General features: G+C 37.3%; 2 protein-coding genes across 2 annotated transcripts; one reads left to right on the top strand and one right to left on the bottom strand.

Moving 5' to 3' along the window:
• Positions 1-354: 354 nt before the first annotated feature.
• Positions 355-12,391, bottom strand: LOC121976723 (pre-mRNA-processing-splicing factor 8A). The gene is made up of 26 exons (XM_042529023.1): positions 11,984-12,391; positions 11,211-11,334; positions 11,029-11,121; positions 10,340-10,730; positions 9,624-10,110; positions 8,734-9,524; positions 8,519-8,604; positions 8,237-8,419; positions 7,644-7,958; positions 7,262-7,566; positions 6,707-7,161; positions 6,453-6,579; positions 5,595-5,836; positions 5,391-5,514; positions 5,120-5,309; positions 4,919-5,026; positions 3,848-4,101; positions 3,147-3,763; positions 2,966-3,072; positions 2,642-2,896; positions 2,088-2,561; positions 1,839-2,000; positions 1,571-1,768; positions 1,209-1,487; positions 893-1,135; positions 355-792 (listed from the first exon to the last, which is right to left on the bottom strand). Exons 1-26 carry the CDS (start codon positions 12,265-12,267, stop codon positions 601-603), a joined length of 7,086 nt encoding a protein of 2,361 aa, XP_042384957.1. The 5' UTR covers positions 12,268-12,391; the 3' UTR covers positions 355-600.
• An 8,551-nt stretch (positions 12,392-20,942) lies between these two features.
• LOC121977967 (protein SUPPRESSOR OF PHYTOCHROME B 5-like) lies at positions 20,943-21,659 on the top strand. The gene is made up of 2 exons (XM_042530364.1): positions 20,943-21,100; positions 21,184-21,659. The coding sequence occupies exon 2, from the start codon at positions 21,241-21,243 to the stop codon at positions 21,574-21,576; it is 336 nt and encodes a 111-aa protein (XP_042386298.1). The 5' UTR covers positions 20,943-21,100; positions 21,184-21,240; the 3' UTR covers positions 21,577-21,659.
• The last annotated feature ends 12 nt before the right edge of the window (positions 21,660-21,671 follow it).

Raw genomic sequence — 21,671 nt, 5'->3', positions numbered from 1 at the left:
ATCCTTTTTCTCTTGAAATTAGTAAATACGAATCAGACCACTCTAAATATAGGCGTGTGAAAAAAAAAATTATAGGAAGATTTTTTTTTCATAATAGAAAGAATAGTAGATTTTTATATTTTTATTGTGACATTGATATACGCTTCAATAATAATTAAAAAAATATTAATACACTAAGCCTAGTAAAGAAATTACGTAGCTAAATCTATTTTACTTCTCTTAGATTAGTAGAGGATGATTCGATTGCAACCAATATAGAGGAGCATTTTGTAAATACTCATTCTACAACTTCAAAGACTAAATCTAATCGTCATATAGTTGGCAAAAAAAAAAGTTGATGACAAAAACTAATAATGATTATACACAGTAAGCCTTGCTTTTAAATATAATAATGAAGCAAACAGGATATCTAACTTACAAATCTTTGGCAACGGAGCTTCAACGCTGAGTCACCATGGCATCTCAAGTGTAGAGGCCCCTTTTTAACATGAGATGGATTATGTGGAAATCAAACTGTATCCATCAAGTGCTCGCATCATAGTAGCATCAAACTACATGTCCATTTCAAGTACCAGGTACATATTCCTCAAAACAACTAAACTATGTAAACTTATCCTCTGCGTCTGCCAATGCAGTATCGCCTTCTTCAAGATTACTGAATTCAAGGTAATGTGTGGGTCTGTGATCCTCATGGTAGTAGTCTCTTGGTATCCCCAACTTCACTCCGTATCGCATGCTCACGGTATGCTTTACTCCCATGAAGTTGTAATTCCATGGACCATTGTCTGGAACCTGAGATTTCCAAATAACCAGGGTAATTCAAGTATTCAGATTTATCAAAGATCTCCAAAATGAATCATAATTTTAGGATATGGCAGGAGAGATTCATTACCATATAGAATCCTAGGAAACGGTCACTCAGAAGCATTTGCACTTTCTCATAGTGTGTAGGTAGATAACCATGGGGGTTGCTTCCAGTGTCCTTATTGACACGTCCCCATTCGTACCCCGATTGAGTGAGCTTATATGCAGTCAAGGAGCAGGAACCTGGAGTGAAGCTACAGGTCAAAATAATACATTTGTCACCATCCCACTGCTTATTGTTCTCTAGTACCCGAGCATGAGATGTCAGATCCTGAAGGAAAAGGTATGTATAAGGAGCATGAAACCAACATATTTCATCGAGAGACAGAAGTAGCAATATTGACCTGTGGGGATAGCTGAGGAAGCTCATTAGGTTGTGTGTGCATCCATCCCAATGGTTCTAAGTCGTTCAAAAAATCGTGCTCGGGTAGAGCTGATGGTAAGTGGACCTGCTGATGTGTTCCCCATTGCGGTGCCATGACTATGCAGCGGATCTCCTTCACTTGTGGGTTATCTTGAGGGCTCAGCCCATAGAGGTAACCAGCAATCTGAGTTCTCAAATCTGCTATGCAGATGAACTTCTTCAATATGTTCTTAGGCATAATGTAAGTATATCCAGTCTCCTGCTCAATGAAAAACCAATTAAATTCCTGAATAATAAATCTGTAGCCAGCAATGATAAAATATTGTAATGCCTATTTAATACCTTGATATCATCCGAGTTCACATAAATGTGGTTAACACGAAGATAAAGATTTGTAGCTGAAATGGCCCTGACTCGCCAATCGGTTTTGGAACCAAATGCTTGCTGCTCATATGGACTAGTTGTGGTAACTATAAGCTCATCGCCGTGAACATTTGTCGTCCTTGTTGTAACTGCTGTCAATTGGCTAGCTTCTTTAGCCTACATTAACAAAAGGGAAGGTTAGAATAACATGGAAAAAGTGTCGCAGCCGGTTGGACCAAATGCAAACCTGTTTCTCAATTTCAGCAATCTGTTGCCTCTGCTGTGAGGGTGGTGCTATCTCTGCACCCAATATTATGTCTCGTATTTCAGACTGTGTTAACGCGGATGTATTGACATTGTTCTTTTTTGCATAATCAGAAAGTATGAGATCTCTAAGTGCGACTTCAACCTGAAACCAGTTTTGAGGTTAGTAAAAGCTAAAATTATTGGGGAATAGAAATAATAATAGGTACTAGAAAATAACTGCAGATTCTACCTTCATCCACTGATCATCAGTCAGCGAAGGCCATATATGGTGTGGTTCAGTGACAATGGTCTTGTCAGGCTTCAAGAGCATCTTTGCTTTCTCATTGTTAACATGCAGTGCCCGCAATATCAATATAAGCCGGGAGAAAGCAGTGTAGGATGAAATACTTTTCAACCAATCGTCATAGATATTAAAAAGAACCATCTGAGGTTCAGTAGCCTTCAAAATCAGATCACCGAACTTCTCAATCTTTAAGCAAGCCTGAAAAGGCAACTGGAGTTCACTACCCTTGATTACAATATTGGGGAAGTCAAGCAAATGGACTTCTAAAGGATCCAACATTCCTTTACGAGTGACAACAATTTGCTTCGGCTGCTCTTCAACTGGCAATGACCGCACGAGAGCTGCTACTTCTTCTGCAGTCTTCCACTTGGCCAGTTGTCCAAGACGCTTTTGCCCAGCCCAAACACTTGTATGGATGACCTGCATGAGACTAGCTGTTTAATCCTGCCAGCTCGCAAGAGTCTCAAGCTACCTTAAACAAGTAGAAAAAAAGAATATACCTTTAGAAATAGTTGTCCTGTCCTTGGATTGAAGATGAAGATAGCACCATTAATGGGCTTAGTGGTGAGATTTCCCTCGAAAGTTTTATGTATTGTTACTCTATACACATTAGTATCATCAACAAACCATATGATTTGGTTGCTGAAAATCTCTCCATAATTTTGCGATGAGAGATATGGTTCAGTTGGCTCAGATGAATATAGCTGCAAACCTTTCCTTATTCGTTCCCTCAGCACATATAAAGCTGGATTTGACTGCATTAATGACAAAAATAAGAAAATTGGAAGTCAACAAATATGGAGGATTATTTCTCAGAATTATACCTTCATGATCTTGTTCATCGCTTGAGCTAGCAAAGGCTTTGACCCAGGGAACCAATTGCCAAAGGCCGAGTGCAAATTGTATGCCAAATCCAGTCCAATCATAACTCCTGCAAAAACATAGCATTAGTTAACAGGTTCTTTGTGACTATGAAATTCTAAATGGAGCCAATACAAAATATACCAGTGGGTGATGGATATATGGACATATTGTCTGTTGTATAGTCCATAAACTTAGCCCTAGTATAACGCTCTATATCATGGGAATCATAGTCCCCCCAACGAAGTTGCACATCAATCCAGTATTTGTTGCTTGCTTTTTGGTCAAATACGTCCTTAGATTCAGCAACAAGGCTTGGTTTGGACATTGGCCATCGATGTGCAGCAAAGAGGAGAACGTCAGCACAAGAGCTGTTCATCTTGTAACTTTTCCTTGGATGTATAGTCTCTTTCTGCACAGTCTCAATTTCTAATGCATCCAACTCTTGATCCAAAACTTGGCAAAGATCCATAACAACACTCTCATGGATCTTCTGCCAAAGGTGAGCACGGAATATCTGAATCAAAGATATCTTCAAGGTAGGAATTTTCCCATGCATAAATATTCCTGTCAGATCAAGTTGGACCTGGAAGCCGACGTATACATTGGCACGATTGATGGTGGGTGACCACCACAAAGTAAACCTACGATTTGGAATTTGATTCAGACCTGACCGCTGTGCATTGGTTAACTTCTTATACTTCATAGACTCCTCGAATCCAGATGCCTTCTCCCAGAAGAGACCTTCCCAGGTCGGGAAACTGAAACAGAACCAAAATCAGTCTTAAGATACAGAGATACAGATATAACATAATCTTTGCATACATGTCAATTTCTTTACTTACTATGTCCCTTTAAATAAAGTGTGTTCCAGGATTCCTTCCACTCCTCCAAGTGCTTGGATAACATCAGTACGATAGTTGTTCAAGTTCCAAAGCTTGCCATCATGCCTCTGGTGGGTCCACCAAAATGGATTCTGCTTCAAAACTTGATATTGCTTGAAATCAGTACGAACCCTCCATCCTTTATCATATGCTAATGTGTGGCGGTCTTTCTGGAACAAGGTGTTGATTCGAGGTATGCCTCTATCCCAAGAATCCTAAAATAATAAATACTTATTGTCAGACCTTCAAATTAATACTGTATTAGCAAATAGGAATACTAGCTGAAGTATATCTGAATAATAATCAACAATGATCTTGGGCAGAAAACTATTGTTTATTTATGTTCCACCCTGAACCCAAGAATAGACAAAGATAAGGCCCGTGGTGAAGGAGAATTGGACAGATAAAGAATGAACTGTATCACATATATCTGAACTGGATGAGATCCATGGCAAACACAGACTTAGAAAACTCCCCCAAGCGAAACAACATGCCGAGTAGATTTTTCTCTTTAGACAATGTTACTAAACCAGCCAATCATGTGCTATAGTCAAAGCATCTGTGATTAGAGAAAGTCTCAAAAGTGTATTTGCTTGTGATGGCAAATTTTGACAAACAGACAGTTAAGGATGACTATAAAATTGTACCAAATGAAGCAATTTCAAACTCCTCATTACCCTGCAAATTCTACTAAGCGTTGCACATACACTGCTAGTTTTTTATGTAAAACCAGTAGGCCACTAAATGCTCAGAGAACAGATAACAAGAACATATTAATATTTTTCACAACCTTTTCACCACATGATAATATATCAAGTTAACATTTAAATCATGTTTAAGTGACATTATCAAGTTCATTCACTGATAGAAGATTTAGGCACTATATTTGGGGTATATAACAAGAATCAACTAATTCAAAGCAATTAAATGTCTCCATTTGTCTCACAGCTAAATGATGTTCAAGAAAAAAAGGCTTTCTAAAAGATTCCAAGCATACACCATTTCTCCAATTTCAACAATCATGAAAAATACCTCTAGATCCTCAAGCGTCAATCTTCTATTTTGTGACTGTGCTTCTTGCCTCTTCAATGCATATTCAGCCCAAACACGCTGTGAATCAATGAACTCACTCTCCCAGGGCTGAGTAATTGAAAGATAACCAGCAAAATTAGAATTAGCAAGGGTATATTCTAAAACTATAAATTAATGACACAACAGTGTTGGTTTAAGAACCTGTATATAGCGGTAAAGATTGGGGATAAGCTGATCTTCCTCATGACTCATACCACTCCTAAAATGTGTCACTCCAACATCAGTTTGTTGGCTATACCTTAGGTCACTCTGTGGGATCAATATGTGTCCCATGGAAAGCATCCCAAGGCCTCCAATTTCCTTTGGTGTGTAAAAGATAACAGGAGGAAATCTGTGGAATGCAAGTAATTAAACTCAACCATGCAATAGAAAATATATCATATTGGGACACAAAATTGGACATAGTGATTACCTGCTAGGCATCTTTGAGTTCAATCCAATTTTAATACGAGTCTGTATCTTGTTTTCACATTTGACCAGCAAATCCAACAACTCCTGTGTATGCACAGTGGCTTCTCGGAAATATGTCATAAGACCTATCAAAAGAATGAAACAACTAAATAGTATAATCTAATTGCCAAATAAGTAAAGCAAAAAAGACAATAGTTTAGCATACCAATAAGAGCTGTATTCCATTTGTTAACAATCTTGGTAAAAGTTGTTGAACCTGATGACATAAGAATCTGCCTCACACGATTCTCAAATACCTTCATGTGTTCATCATCAACACGCAAGAAGGCTATTGCTGTTCTTTCCTTGGTTTGTTCATTTTGTAAATTCCAAACACCATCTTTGGTGTTACTAAAAGCTTCTTGAGTCATTCTTACTTTAGGCAATATTCGAATCTCAAATCCACACCTGGAGAACATTATGAATGACAAATGAAAAGGACGAAGTATTGTTAAAAACTTAGCTACTACAAAGGAGAATTACTAAACTGAAGGGAGTCTCAACTAAAAGTTTGGTAGTTAAAAAATGGATCATCAAATTTGAAAAATAAATAAATAAATCTTATTAGAAAGGAACATTCAGATTAAACAACAGAAGAGGACTTTAAAAGCGAAAACTAGGTACATAATATTTTGTAATACTTTGAGAATAAAAAAGAACACCCAAAAATTTTAAAAAAAAAAAATCATCAACATCCCTTGCATTAGTAGAAACATGCAAATACTTCATGTGAACATAATAAATTCATGTGCATTTGGATGCGACTTCAAAAAAAGAAAGCAAAAAAGAACACTTTAAAGAAAAAGCAAATTTAAAAATGTTAAGCACAATTGCCAGCCAATATGGTAATATCTTAAAGATGCTTGATAAGACAGTTGTAGAACAAACACGCTAGAAAATTTGGGCCCAGCAACACCCATATGTAGAGATCAATTGATCAAAGTACAGTACCATACAATAGAAAGAAATCCATGGTATGAGTCATAAAGTATAATAAGAAAAGAGAAGAAACAAACATTCTTACATGCTGAAAAGGAGATTGGGATTGTCCTTGCTATAAACAGACACGAAGCTATTTTCCCATTCCAATGTTGTAATGCTTCTCGGAAGCCGATTTTTCATATCCCAAAAAACACTTCGCCCAAGATTGACTGCAATTCACAAATAAAATGATGAAATGAATTCATTGAGGGGGAAATGTAAATATAACAGAGCGTCAAACAGAAAAAGAAGCAAAAGATATGAACAAAATGATGAAGATGGGCAAAGGGGATCTACCATCATGTTTCATCAACCTCATCCGTGCATCTCTAGGCCAACATTTCTTGTTATTATATCCAACCATGTTTTCGTTATTTGGATCTGGATGCTCAGTTAGATACCGCTGAATTAGGTCTCGTGCCTCCTCATGTGTGAATCGGAATAGTATGTGTACTTTGTCAATGTAACGGGAATATAACCGAATAGGATGTCTAGTCTCTATTCTGGTGTCTGCATATGTAATGAATTCATTGGGCATCTGAGGAGGACCAGCAATTTCACTGGCTCGGGTTAAACCGAGGAGCAATAGATCAAGCACAAGCCCATAATACTGCACAACAAAGGAAGCAAATTGCAGGCCTCGAATAAGACCATATGAGTTGGTGTGGCTCATATCCTTGTATGATAACACAACATTGTTTTTGGCAGTGACATAATCAGCAATATTGTGGTCAAGAACCAAGCGCAAAAGCCTGTAAAGAATGAACAGGATCAAACATAATACAATTAACATATGAAGTAAAACTCTGAAAGCATGGTCAGATAAAAAATATGAGAAAAAAAAAATGTTACCTATTAAGCATAGTCAAATCAATTTTCTCAAAAAACTTCTCAAACTTTGTTTGCATCATCACCACACACTGACCATCACTTGTGTCCCATATGCCTTGTAAGTTATTAATACCTTGGCACCATTTGTATACTAGAAGTGGTGGTGGTTCTGAATCTGCAGGCTTGACCCAGTTAGGGAATAGGTGTCTTTTGTCTCCTTCATACCACAAATATTGATCAAGGTATGCATCTGTGATTTTTTCAAGAGGTTCAATCTCATAAACTGGAATCAGATAACTGTATAAATCCATGAACTCAATTCCAACCTGTGAATATTGCAAAATGAGCAGCAATCTCAGAAATGGGGAAAAAGGAATAATAATATTGAAATTGATGGGTTTACCTCCTTGAATGCACGCTGAGTGAGCAAGTGACGTTTTATTCTTGATAAGGCTTCATGGGGATTGTCATATGCTTGCTCAATAAGACCCAATTCTTCCCTTTGAGATTGATTCAATCTAACTGCGACACTATAAGATTCCTTCAACCTCTCTAGTGCAAGGATAAGGAGTTTGGTGTCATGTTTGTAGGACAATGGTGGAAATGGAATAGGAGAAAACTTCCTTGATTCCAACCAATGAACTGTGGTAGTATAGATGGCCACAGCCTCTTCTGGGGTGACATATGGTCCATCTTTCAGGTAGTTGTGTTGTCGCTCCTGGAATAACAAGGATATGGTTTGTCAAACAGGTGTTGAGATTATACCAATAAGAATCATAAAATAAATATAATTAATTATATTTGTTGTATTTATTTTATTTCAGTTAGGTGTCTGATGATGCAAGATGGACTCAAAAAAAGGGAAAATGGACAAATTGTGACAGACAATCATCACGTGACTGTGAATTGGCAAGCATAAGATATACTGAATTGGCAAGCATAAGATATACTGATCGCTTCTTCAACTGAAAGTGTAACAAACTCTATCTCATTTACCTGCTCAGCTTTTAGCCATAACCGAGTCAATCTTCCTAGGTTCTTCCTACAAACTGTCTTATCAACAGTTGCACCCCTTCTAATACGCTCACGATTGTAGTGAGCAACATTTGTCCACCAATCTGCCTTGGATTTTACATATCGGAGAATCATATTCTCAATTGGCACTGGGAGACCTGGAACCTGAAATTGACTAACATATAAGGCAAACAAAGCAAAAGCAACTGAACAAGAATAATGACAATTAGAAAAGGTACTGTCACACTGTTAGAAATAGCATACCTTCCATGGGATATTGGCTTTCCAACAACGCCATGCTTCACTCAGATGTTGTAAGATAGTCCTTGCCTTGTTATGCTTAATGCCCTCTGCAGGATACAAATGCAAGTTCATGGCTACCAAACCAATCAACAGAGGATGCACAATATGGAGAACAAAATAATGTAGTGTGTGGTAGGCACAAACCCAGATACAAAACGTAAAGTTTATGGGCTTACCAGGCATTGCATCGAGAATATCATGCATCACAGCAGCTCTTAGTTCCAAATCAAAGTGGCTTTCAACTCGTTGTTTTGTAACAGTCTTTGCGACCCCCTTTGAATGGCGGCCTTCAAATTGGCGAGCTAATAAATTACCCAACCATCTTTCCAGCAATGGTACAATACCTCGAAGAAAAAACAACCATACCCTCCACATGGGAGCCCAAAATCCACAACCAGGTCCCTTCCCAACAGGACCAGTATTAAAACGGTAGTAGATTAAGTGCTTCAGATCTTTACACATTCTGATCTGCCTCATTAAACGGTACTTATAACGGTACATGCCAGTCAGCTGACCAACATGAGAAAAAATGTATTGCAATCCATCAGCTAATTGAAAAGCATCTACATTTCCCAGACGGAACTGGACATTAGCATCGACTACAAGCTTGGTCAAACGAAGAATTTCTCTGCACAGATGGAAGGCATTTCCAAACCGTGACTTCTTGCGCTCCTTTGTGGTGAGCGTTTTTACAGGTTTCAAATTAAAATTGTAATCAAGGTGAAGATAGTTGAGATTTTTCCGATGAATCAAGAGATTAAGCATATTGTAACCTTGTTTACAAACTTGTAGACCTGCTTCTACCCAATCTAGTTCTGTTGTTTGGAAGAACTTAGTAGCCTGCAGAGATCGGAACAAATGTTTCTTCTTCTGTGCCTTGGGAGGTCGATGATGTAATTCATTCAAGACAAAACATTTTAGCAGCTTCTGATAACTGACGCGAACTTTAACTGGATAGGATGGAGGACTACAAAAATAAAAGTAACATTAGACATGAAACTAACAATTTCAAATCCTAATCAATACAACCATAATAGACAATATATTCAGTAACATATCAATTTACCAATGCTCCTTGAACCACTCTGACACAAGAGGTACATCTTCAGCCCGTCTTGTGCGACCAGATCTGGTATTAAATGGGCGCGGTGCAAATAGCAATGAGATACCAGCTGCAGTTGTATCAGTATATAATTGTGTTTCAAGCAGAAGAGGTTCAACTCCTTCGGGAAGGTAAAATTCTTCTTCATCCTCTTCTTGTACTTTCCTCTCCCGACGATCAACCTTGTTGACTGAAGATATTGGGTTAATTAAGGGATCAAAGTAAAATGCAGGCAAATCAGGATCCTCAGCTTTTATGTACATTATCATGGGAGTGTGATACACGCTAAGCTTGACTTTCCTTGGCCTATTGTTGTACAGATGTGGAAATGCAATCCTGTATTCTGTTCTAAGTGGCTGGCGAATGATTAGCTTATTGATGTCATTAAATTCATTCCAATCTTCATCACCTTTCTCCATGTCCCTGTACAATGGCTCAAACTTGGGGCCTCCTGCAGTCAACAAAGCTATTAGTATCAACTATGAGAGGTAAATGATGAGAAACTTACAGATAAGTAAATAACCATTCATAATTAAACAACTGATTTTTATAACAGCTAACTTCAACAGTAAACTGATAGTGTGGGATCTCATCAAGGACCAAATTGATTTTTCAAAAGATGCAAAAAAGGATAATATAACAATCAAGACCTTTTCACAACAAATCAAAGAGACACATACCAGGTATGCACATGTTCAGTGCTTTAGCAGTAAAGAATGACTCCATATCGAACAAGTAAAAGTAATTGTGATCGATCAGATCAGAAAGTAGTTGTCCCGCAAGCCGATTCAGATTTGCCATTATTGGAAGTGACAGATGCCACCTTCTGTAACTAGGACCATTTATGAGCTTTGTTTTTACAAGAGGTTTATGGTCATAGAACCATGTATGCACAGCAGCATCTTCTTCCTCATCTAATTCTAATTGAATCGCTTCTAAGGGTTCTACATCCAACAAATTGTCTGCATAATCTAATGGAGGCTCCTCGTCATCAAAAGGAGGAAACCTCATTCTTTTAAAATGCCGGCGATCTCTTTTCTCCCTTCTCATCATGATCCACATTGTACCCCACTATAAAGGTAAGAATAAACAAATCACGATATTATAACTGGCAAAAACTTTTTAAATGAAAGAATACACTAGCAGTCTGGTAGGGAATAAATTATGAAGAATTAACGGGCCTAACTAAGCTTTTGAACAGAATCTGACAGCAATTACTTGTTTTTTTTGTCTATTATAATATGTATAGGAATTTGGACATTGCTAGACATGTATGATAAGCTCCAAAACTAAACTAAGGTAGTAAACCCTGTCAAGTCAGAAAATTTTTGAAGAAATATCTTGCTAGTTAAAACTGAAAAGCACATACCTGTGCTAAGTATATAGGTTCAACCACCCAAGGTATCTCATTCACAAATGTGATTGCACCAGTTATGTGATATAAAATTTTCACATTGCGAACCTAAAACCACAAAAAAAATATTGTTCAGTTGAGATGCTGCAGAATATACCTAAACTTCAAAACATGAAACAAGTCATACGATGAAGTACCTGTTCCCATGGCATAGGCATGTTCTCAAGTAATTTATAAACTGCATGAGGTACAAACTTCAAAGCTCCAAGGTATACACGCTTGTCATGGCGATATTTCTTCGATGACATGTCTCCATGATCTCTGTGTATAAAAAAGGGAGGAAGTTCATTGACTTGAAAACAGATTCATTTGGAAGCTTACTTTAGTAATGTCAGGGATCAAAAAAATACACAAACTTAGTCTCAAAAGAACATGACTAATTGAATGTGGGCTTTCCAATGTACTATGACAAAAGATCTGGACGTGTGAGCCGATAACTCACTGATGCAGTCCACAGACAAAATTTGAATTATTTCAAATACCTCATTTATGTGCTGAAAGGGAAGGAATTCGAACTTCAGTAACCAATCCAACAATAGAATAGAAGTGAAAGAAAAAAATTATGTGAACCTTCTCAGTCACAGTTTACAAGTTGAAAACCAAACAGCTTTATAGGTGCACGTATATATGTGGAAGAGGGAATGATTAAAATGGGTATATTGATGAACATGTATGAATTTATTTTTTAAGAAAAAACAAAAAGACATGCACAAGTTCTCCAAGCATGCTTAGAAGGAATAATAGCAATCAAGAACTAACTAATAAATAGCTATGGAAAATTATCTGAGTTCCAAAAGGATAGCAGAAACCTATTTGTTGACAGTCGCAAAACAAAATAATTTTTACAAGAGTTCTACACCTTCATAGGCGGAGTTCGAAACAACAAAATGATCCCAGAAAAGCGGATAACCTGATGATCTTCCTGACGTGCTCGGGAGGCATATCCTCCTTCTGGGTCTCAACAAACCCGAACTTCCTCTTGTCGCCATACCGCTTGGAGTTGAGCTGATGCCACTTCCTGGCCTTCTCCACCAGCTGCGCCTCCAGCTCCGCTGGAGAAGGCGGTATGCTGAAGGACGGCTGCACCGCCGGGGGCGGGGGCTGGGGAGGGGGGATCCCAGCCCCGGGCACCGTTCCTGGCGGCGCCATGGGGGGCTGTGACGAAGACGACGACGGAGGGCCGCCGCTCCACATCGCTGCGTCTGTTACCGCACCAAATCGACAACGAAACAGGAGAGATCGACTCTCCCCTCTCCGCTAGGGTTTGGACTTTGGCGTAGGGTTCTGGACGAGCGCAAGCGAGCAGCGAGGGGATAGCAGCGAGCGGGGATAATATCGCCAATTCACCGACTCGAGTGAGTCGCCGACACTATCATGAATTTCACCGGGACTCGGACTCGGACTCGGACTCAACCGAGAGGGCACGGGTCCGTAGCAGTGTTGTCACTCAGCTTCTTTTACTTATTTGCGTGTCCAATAATTAGTTCTTATCTTTATAAATTAAAATGTCAAATTCTACGGTAAAGTACATGTATATTTAATTTAATTTAATTTAATTTTTCATTTACAAAATCTTATATTTTACTTTATCCATTTAAAAATATATTACTCTTAATTTATATTACGATAATTTATCAAAACCAACACCTAATTTTTTAAATTGAATAAAAGGTACATCACACTTTGATAATTATCAAAGGATGCATTAACCGAGGATAGATCCTTTGAATCATATTTTACAATTTAAAAATTGGATTACTTCATTTATTGATTCATTTAAATGTACTTCATCGGTTAAACAGGTAAAATTCATTCAAAGAGATTAATCATCCTTGTGATCCATCATCTGGACCGCAAAATGAGGTCTAAAGGATCCCATCTGGCATTAATATATCTAATCTTTTTATTTTATCCTTCTAATAATTATGTTTACATACAACCCCTTTTTCTCTCTCTCTCTCTTCACTAGTAGAAAATAATCAAATTTTATTCTTCTTTTTTTTCACCTATCGAATTTTATTCAATACGAATTAAATTTTTTCAAAACCTCTCGACCACCATTAGTAAAGCCGAAAATAACAATGAAGAATATATTTGAATTCCTTATAATTTAAGAAATCCACAAGACCTGAAATGATTACAATCTGAGATTTCTAGGTCAATAAATAGGTTTCGATCAAAATCCACTAATCGACCTAAAGACCTCATATTACAACCATTTAAGTCCTGTAAATTTCTAAAATTAAAAGAGTCCAAATATATTCTTCATTACTATTTTTGACTTTCGTTGGGGTGGTCAGAGATTTTGAAAAAAAAATATTTTTTTTCCTTTCTGTTGGGTCTGATATCTCCCCATATCAGGCCCACGTTGGACCTGATATGGGGAGATATCAGTCCTACATTGAGCACGATATGGGGAGATATCAAGCTTAATATAGGCTCAAGGAAAAAAAATTAAAAAAAAAAGAAGCCTTCAGACTCCTTACAATTTTAGAAATTTACAAAACATAAAATTATTATAATTTGAGATCTTTAGATCGATTAATGGATTTAAACTGAAACTCACTGATTAACCTAGAGATCTCATATTGCAACCATTTCAAGTCCTATAGATTTCTAAAATTACAAAGAGTCAAAATATACTTTTCATTATTATTTTCGACTTTCGTAGAAGTGGTCCAGAGGATTTTAAATAAATAAATAGATATATATATATATATATATATATATATATATATGCATCTTAAGAGAGATCAGACCCCATAGGCCTAGGCCTGATATGGGGAGATATCAGGCCCAATAACAAAAAAAGAAAAAGATATTTAGTTTTTTCAAAACCTCCGGTCCATCACTAGGAAAGTCGAAGATATTTTAGTTTTTTCAAAACCTTTGGTCCATCACTAGGAAAGTCGAAGATATTTTATGGGGTGTTTGGTTTGCGTTTTCCACGCTGTTTTCTGTTTTCATTTTCTGCGAAAATGGAAAACGCGTTTGGTTTGCGTTTTCCACGTTCATTGTTAAGAAAATGATAGAGCGATTTCTAAGAAAACGAAAAACGCGGAAAAGTCATTTTCTAAAAAATGAAAAACACGCGTTTTTCAGAAAATGAAAAGGAAAATGGGGCAAACCAAACGCACCCTTAGTTTTTTCAAAACCTCTGGTCCATCACTAGGAAAGTCGAAGATATTTTAGTTTTTTCAAAACCTCTGGTCCATACTAAAAAAGTCGAAAATATTTAGATTGTAATTATTTCAGGTTCTATTGATTTCTAAATTGCAAAGAGTCTAAATATGCTCTTTAATGCTATTTTTGGCATTCCTAATGGTGATTCAAAAGTTTTACAAAAAATATTTTTTTTCTTATTTTTTTAATTTTTTTTCTTAAACTTGTTATCGGAGATCAAGCCCACATTGGGTCAGATATGGGAGATATCATGCCCAATAGAAAGGGAAAAAACAATAGAGAATTTTTTAGCCAACATAGCTGCATACTTGGTAGGATGAAGCATGATGAACACTGTCCCAAAGCAAGCTGAGAATGTTGCCTAAGGATCCTTGACGCCTTCCTTGGGCTAGCCACCTAATTTTTATTTTTAATAGCAATGAGCATACTCGAACATATTGATTAAACAACAACCAAAGAGTAGCAAAGCAATGGACTATATACCAGAGCACTGTAACCATCGATGAAGTGGTACATTATTTATCATTAGGGATGACAATGGGATAGGGCGGGGATGGATTTGTCATCCTCATTCTCGCTCCCAAATTTTATCCCCATCCTCACCCCGCTCCCACCCCCACTTTTTCAGGTTCAAGGAATCCCCGAACCCGAACTATCTCCATCCTCGGCCCATTTCCGCTTTCATCCCCAAATTCATTTAATATTATTATTTTTTTACTATTAATATTAATGTTAATACCAGTATTAATAATAATTTTATTATCAATATTTTTAAAAAATTTAATATTAATATTATTATTGATGCGGTGATAAGGAGGGGCCCCATCCCGCATAGGATAGCGACCATAGTGAAGATCAAAGTCAAGGCGGTCAACGCGCAGATAACACCGGGCGATCGGGTGAGCATGCCCCGACCAGGGAGAAGATCCCGGTCTGATCTTGCCTTTGACACGGGGAGTTGTCAAACAACCGACGCTCAAATAACTGGCTTAGCATTGGCGAGGTTGAACTTCGACCGAGCGGCTACCCCGCTTGGCCCGACAGCGGGTCTCGATAATGGCAGAGCATAATTTCGGCCGAGCGGCTACCCCGTTCGGACTGGCAGCAGGTCTCGGCATTGGCAGAGCGGAACTTCGGCCGAGTGGTCGAGAAGCACAAACAACGGAGTTACGGCCGAGCGGAAGAGATACGGGGGCAGCAAAATTTCGGTCAAGCGGTCATCCCGCTCGGCCCTGCAGTACACTCCCTCTGATATCCCTCGACATCCTTTTGAAAGTTGGTGCCACCGACACCGGGTATGGACAACTAGAATATCTTACGGCCGAAGCTTCCACTATCACTTCAGAGATATGCTTGGTCTGTTAAGGTACTGTGTCAGAGACACTTTACTGACAAGTCTTTTCAAGAAAATCTTGGGAAGTGTGCTTGCCTTGAGGAGCGTGCACACGTGCTATAGGAACTCTATATAAAGGGGGTCCAAGCATCGGCGGAGATATGCAATACGCAAGACACTATGCACTCTACTATTCATGCTTATTTGCTCCACCTTCTACTTCATCGTCGACGACTGACTTGAGCATCATAGGGCCAACGTCGGGGACCCCTTCATTAGCTCAGCACTGACTTAATTTGTGTTGGTGCAATCGACCTCCAAGGTTTTAATATCAGACAAATATATTTAAGTATGCTTAAGTATGGAACTTAATCAAGGGAAATCCTAATTGTAGGCTAGGCAAGGGGAAATATCTTGATATATCGTGGAAGTCAGGTGGATAGGTCTGGAGGACATGATTCATGGGTAGACAAATACTAAGTCTTGGTGAGTGAAGCCAAGTGGAGAAATTTTTAGAGGGTGGTAACCTTAAGTCCTGGTGAGTGAAGCTAGGTTGAGAAAACCCTTGGGGGTGGTAACCTTAGGTCCTGGTGAGTGAAGCCAGGTTGAGAAAACCCTAGGAGGTGATAACCTTAGGTAACGAGAAGTCTTGGAGGGGTGAACTCCAAGCAAGGTTGTTCGGATGGTTTAGGCGGTCGACCGGACAAGTGGATCTCGGTAAATCTAGGCTTAGGTTTATCATTGTATTCTGTATTACTATTATTGTTGTTGGCTAATGTAGTATTGCAGAAAAAGTCTTAGTGGATCGGGCGATCAGATACTAAACAGGAAAAGTCCAAACATGTCTGGATGATCATCTTTGGCAGGTAAGTTGAGGTAAACAACTGGAGGAGCGACAGTGAGGTCGGGTTCCTGAAAGGAACAACCTAAGGTCGTTGATCCAACTGAAGAAATCGGGAAGGTTTCCAAGTTGATATCAAGACAGTTCTACTGTCTTTTATACTACTCATGCATTATAATATTACTGTGCTAATATCTGTTTTGCAGGATTATTATCTAACACTGTTTTGAAGGTTCGACCTGATCGGTCGACCGAACAGGATGATCGGTCGACTGAACCAGGTCAACTTAAAGCAGGTATCAGTTCAGACCAAAACAGAGTACAGTCCGGTCAAAGCTTGATCGGTCGACCGAACCAGAGGATTGGTCGACCGAACCATAATGACTTAGCACTGCCAGTTCATCAGCACCGATCAGCAGCAAAGGAAAAGAAGCAGATCGGTCGACCGATCCAATCAACAATAAAGCGCATTAAAGAAAGATCTCGGTAGATTTCGACGAACAGGGAAAGAGCTTGTTCGGTCGACCGAACCATTAAAGACCAATTAATGCAGAATATCGAGCCAGCGTCAGACTCTAGCCAGGAAGGAAGGGAGCGTGTTCAGTCGACCGAACAGGAGGATCGGTCGACCGAACGTCGAGTATACCTATAAAAGGAGGCTCGAAGTCTGAGGTAAAAGATAGAACTTCTGATTGACTCAAGTGCTCTTATGCAAGCTGCTTGTGCTACAAATCTTCGTCAACTCTGCAAGACACTTCGTCCTATAGTGCTGACCGAGCTTCGACTTACAACTACTATTGTCGGTATATCTTATTTTGTACTGCACTTAATTTCATGTAAGATAGTAGGAGTGTTACTATCTTATATCTTTGTACATGTACGATCCACTCCTTTCCGAGGATTTATGAAAGAAGGGTTATAGTGTTTTGCCCATCGGAGCGGTCAAGGTCCGCGGGCCTTCGAGTAGGAGTCGAGCTAGACTCCGAACGAAGTAAACAACTTTGTCTCTTTTCTTATTTTTCGCTGCACAATTCTGATTGAAAAGAAAAAGATAAGTTTTAAAGAAAGCGATATTCACCCGCCCCTCTATCGCTCGCATTCGATCTATCAATTTGTATTGCATGTTTGAGTGGAGTCAACAGATGATCAGCGGGAGCGCCACATCCCCAGCTTTCCATCTCAGCGACTTTCAGACAGGATCAATTATCAATATTATTATTAATATTTTTAATAATAATAATAATATTATTATTATTATTTTTGGGGTGGGTTCGGGGATGGGGACAATATCACCATACCCGCCCCGAACCCGCCCCATCCCCGACAAAAAATTCTGAACCTATCCCCATCCCTGAATAAATCAGGGATCTCCATCTCCATTTCGGGTTTTCTCCGTGGGGCCCCGAACCCACGGGGGAAATTGTTATCCCTATTTATCATGCTTCATCCTTGGTTGAAAAAATTCTCTATTTTTTTCCTTATGGGAGATCAAATCTACATTGGGCCTGATATCTCCCCATATCAGGCCCAATGTGGGGTTTGATCTCCCATAAGAGGCACGAGAAAAAAAAAAGAAAAGGTAAAATAGATTTTTTTTTTTTTTTCAAAACCTCTAGATCACCCCTAGAAAAGCAAAAAATATGAGTATATTTGGATTCCTTACAATTTTAGAAATCCATATGATTTGAAATTGTTGAAATCTGAGGTCTATTGGTCGATCAGTGAATTTTGTCAAAATCCACTGATCAACTTATAGACCTCATATTGCAACTATTTTAGGTCATGTAGATTTCTAAAATTATAAGAGTCCAAATATGCTCTCCATTATTATTTTTGACTTTTCTAAGGGTGGTCTAAAAGTTTTGAAAAAAATTATTTTTTTTTCCTTTCTATTGAGCCTAATATGGAGAGATATCAGACTCAACATGGAACTGATCTCCCATAACAGGTACGAGGAAAAAATTAAAAAAAAATATTTTTTTTTCAAAACCTCTATATCACCTCTACCTCTAGGAAAGTCAAAAATAGTAATTGAGAGATCCTTTCAATTTTATAAATCTATAGGACCTAAAATGATTGCAATCTAAATATATTCTCTATTATTATTTTTGCTATACTAATGGTGGTCTAGAGGGTTTAAAAAAATTTAATTCGTATTAAATAAAATTCAATAGGTGAGAAAAAAGAAGAAAGAAATTTGATTGGTTTCCACAAGTGGCGAGAAAGGGAGAGAGAAGTTGCATGCAAATATAATTGTCGGAAGGGTAAGATGGTAAGATTCAATATATTAGTGTACCCTTTGGTAATTACCAAAGTGTGATAAACTGTTTGGTCAATTCACAAAGTTAGGTGCTTCTTTTAGTAAATTATCGTTTATATTATTAAATTTAGATATGAAGTTGTGGATATATTAAGGAGACTTGGAGAAGTACATTAATTTTAACTTGCAATGATTCAGAGTTTCTTTACGTGAATCAGAGAATTTCGAATTATTTCAAATTAAAATTAATATGTTTTTTAAAGTCTTCTTAATGTGCGTGTTCATACCTCTAAATCTATTTCGATAGTATAAATTGAGAATAATTAATTTTAAACTTGTGAATGTTTAAAATTTTTTATCACAAATTTATTACAAAGTCTAGACAATAATACTAATTAATTAACACCGCCAAGGATTCCTTTAATTTTCCATCTGAAAAATATAAAACTTTTGAATTTTTAAATAGTATGGATCCATTAGTTTATTTTGTCCAAAACTTATTTATAAATCTAAAGAACTCCAAAATATTTAAAACTAAAATTAATATACCACTACAAATCTCCTTAATATATTTATGCTTCCATATTTGAATTTGATATTATAAATTTAAAACAGTAAATTTTTAAACCGGTAAAGATTTGAGAAAATTTATCACAAGTTTATTATAAAATTTAAGATAATGATACTCATTAATTGATACTATCAATGAATCCCTAAGACTACCCGGTTAAAAAAAAATAGTGTTATATTAATGCTCTCATACTTAAATTGTGAGTGATAAATTTTTAAATTTATAAATGTTTGATAAAATTTGTGAGAAACTCACCAGAGTACCTAAACATGATGATGCTCACTAATTAATATTATTAATGAGTTTTAATACTTTTAAAAAAAATTAAACTTTTAAAATTTCAAATGATTTAGATTCATCACTCAATTTCATTTAAAAATGACTAATAAATCTAGAAAATTCTGAATCATTTTAAATCAAAATTAATATATTTATGTAATTTTTTTTAATATATATCATATCTAAATTTAATGGTATAAACTGAGCAGTAAACTTTCGAACTGATTGGGAAAATTTTAAAGCCGTAATACACGTAAACTCACATAATTATTTCTTAAAAGAAATAAAGAGGTATAGCAGAATATGATACGTGTTTTTTTTTAATTACGAAAACATTTAAATAGGTAAAACTGAAATTTACTCATACGGTTAAGTAAAATGAGTAAAATGCCTTAAAATTTATTAGAAAGTTCGAGAATACAAATAATACTATTTTCATTAATTATTCTCCGTGATATCCCATGTGACCTGACTCTAGCGCAATTATATGTGGATTACACGACTCGTAATTTATAAGATTCAATAACCCATTAGGGTTTGGGATAATTAACTTCTATAAATACCAGAATCCGAAGAAATCACTTATGAAATTATCCTTAATCTTCTATTTTTTTTAGATATATATATTTTTTTAATAACATCCACGATGATTTAAGTATTGGATGGATCTATTTGGGATGATGTCTCTAATGTGTATTTGATCATGTTATACAAGGAAATTTTGTTAGTTTTCTTAGCTAGTACTAGTTATCAGTCTTTTGATTTGATTAATTTTAAGAATGATCAGTCCGGTTTCTAACCATCAAAATAAATCTAGAAGACTATAATAGGTGATCTAACATCTAAGGTTTGTCATTCCATCGGAAGAAAATGTCCCACTATAATTTGGATTCGAACCGTGTGTGTCTAGGAGACTGCATGAGCGTCATAACGCTGTATCATAGTCCGGGTTAAGGCAAGGAAACTTCATTAGTGTGACAAAAGATGATGTGCTCACCTCAGGTGCCCTCCACGTCTGTCGTAAGGCATTTAGAAGGAAAGTAAATCACGGTGATTGAACAACGTCTCTTTAGGTGAGAGAGATTTTATTCCCTAGAAGATTTCCCTCGAGGATTCAACTCTTATTTTCATATGGTAGTCTAGCATCCGAATATCAATTGAACTACCCGGAGTACAAAGGAAATTTTGTTAGTTATAACAAAAGATAATTACGTTCATGTCAGATTTTCCCTCCCAATTGATCTCCATATTACATGAAAAGAAATAAATTATGTAGTTAACTTATAACCTACTATCAAGTGGCCAAGTGGTGGAAGAAAACTTTGTTAGTGATCTCTAGTGCAGTGATAGATTTTCGTTGCATTACTCCAAGTAGGGGAAAACACTCTTCCATGCTCCAAATCAACTTCATTACAAAAAGAAACAACTTTTATCCTTGAAGAACCCTCCTTTAGCCGCAGAACCTTAGAACGCAAGTATATACTTCCGTTCAAAACTATCGATAAGTAAACTCCATTACAGATGACGAGACAGATGAACCACCAAAGGATACAGATAAAGGTAAAGCCAGCGATGAGAATTAATACACTTGTTTCTTGGATCATGTTCGAAGCATTAATTCCTGTCCCTTTGTTCCTCTTCAGTCCCGTGTTTAATTAGACTTAAGGAACTACTTAATTCTTTCGTAATCCGCGTTTCTCATGGATCAAAACAACGCGATTGGAGATGCAGAAGGCTGTAGCAGCTCTGAATCTGGATGGACCGAGTATATTTCTTCTCCCATGAACGATCGTCACAGCGAAGAAGATGGCTACGGCGAGGAAGAAGAAGAAGAAGATGATGATGATGGCGGAGACTCTGTGGCTTCTGATGCTTCTACTGGAGAGTTACTGCACCAGAGTCAGCATCCCTGTCGTAGCGGAGTCGATGAGGATGGACAAGGCGGCGATGACTTCGATCGTACTCGAGATGGTGAAATGGAGGTCTCTGCAAGGAAAGAAGATGTTTGTTCCTCTGCTCATCTCGATGACAAGTAAAGAGGGATTCGGATATCAATTCGAGTTGAAGTTTGAGTATGTAGCTCGGGTAGTTCGTTCTCCTTGTAGAATCGAAGATTACGGATTTTTGTTTG

This window comes from Zingiber officinale, chromosome 4B (genome assembly GCF_018446385.1).
Source record: "Zingiber officinale cultivar Zhangliang chromosome 4B, Zo_v1.1, whole genome shotgun sequence".
Taxonomy (NCBI): Eukaryota; Viridiplantae; Streptophyta; class Magnoliopsida; order Zingiberales; family Zingiberaceae; genus Zingiber; species Zingiber officinale.
This window is presented reverse-complemented; position numbering and strand designations above follow the sequence as displayed.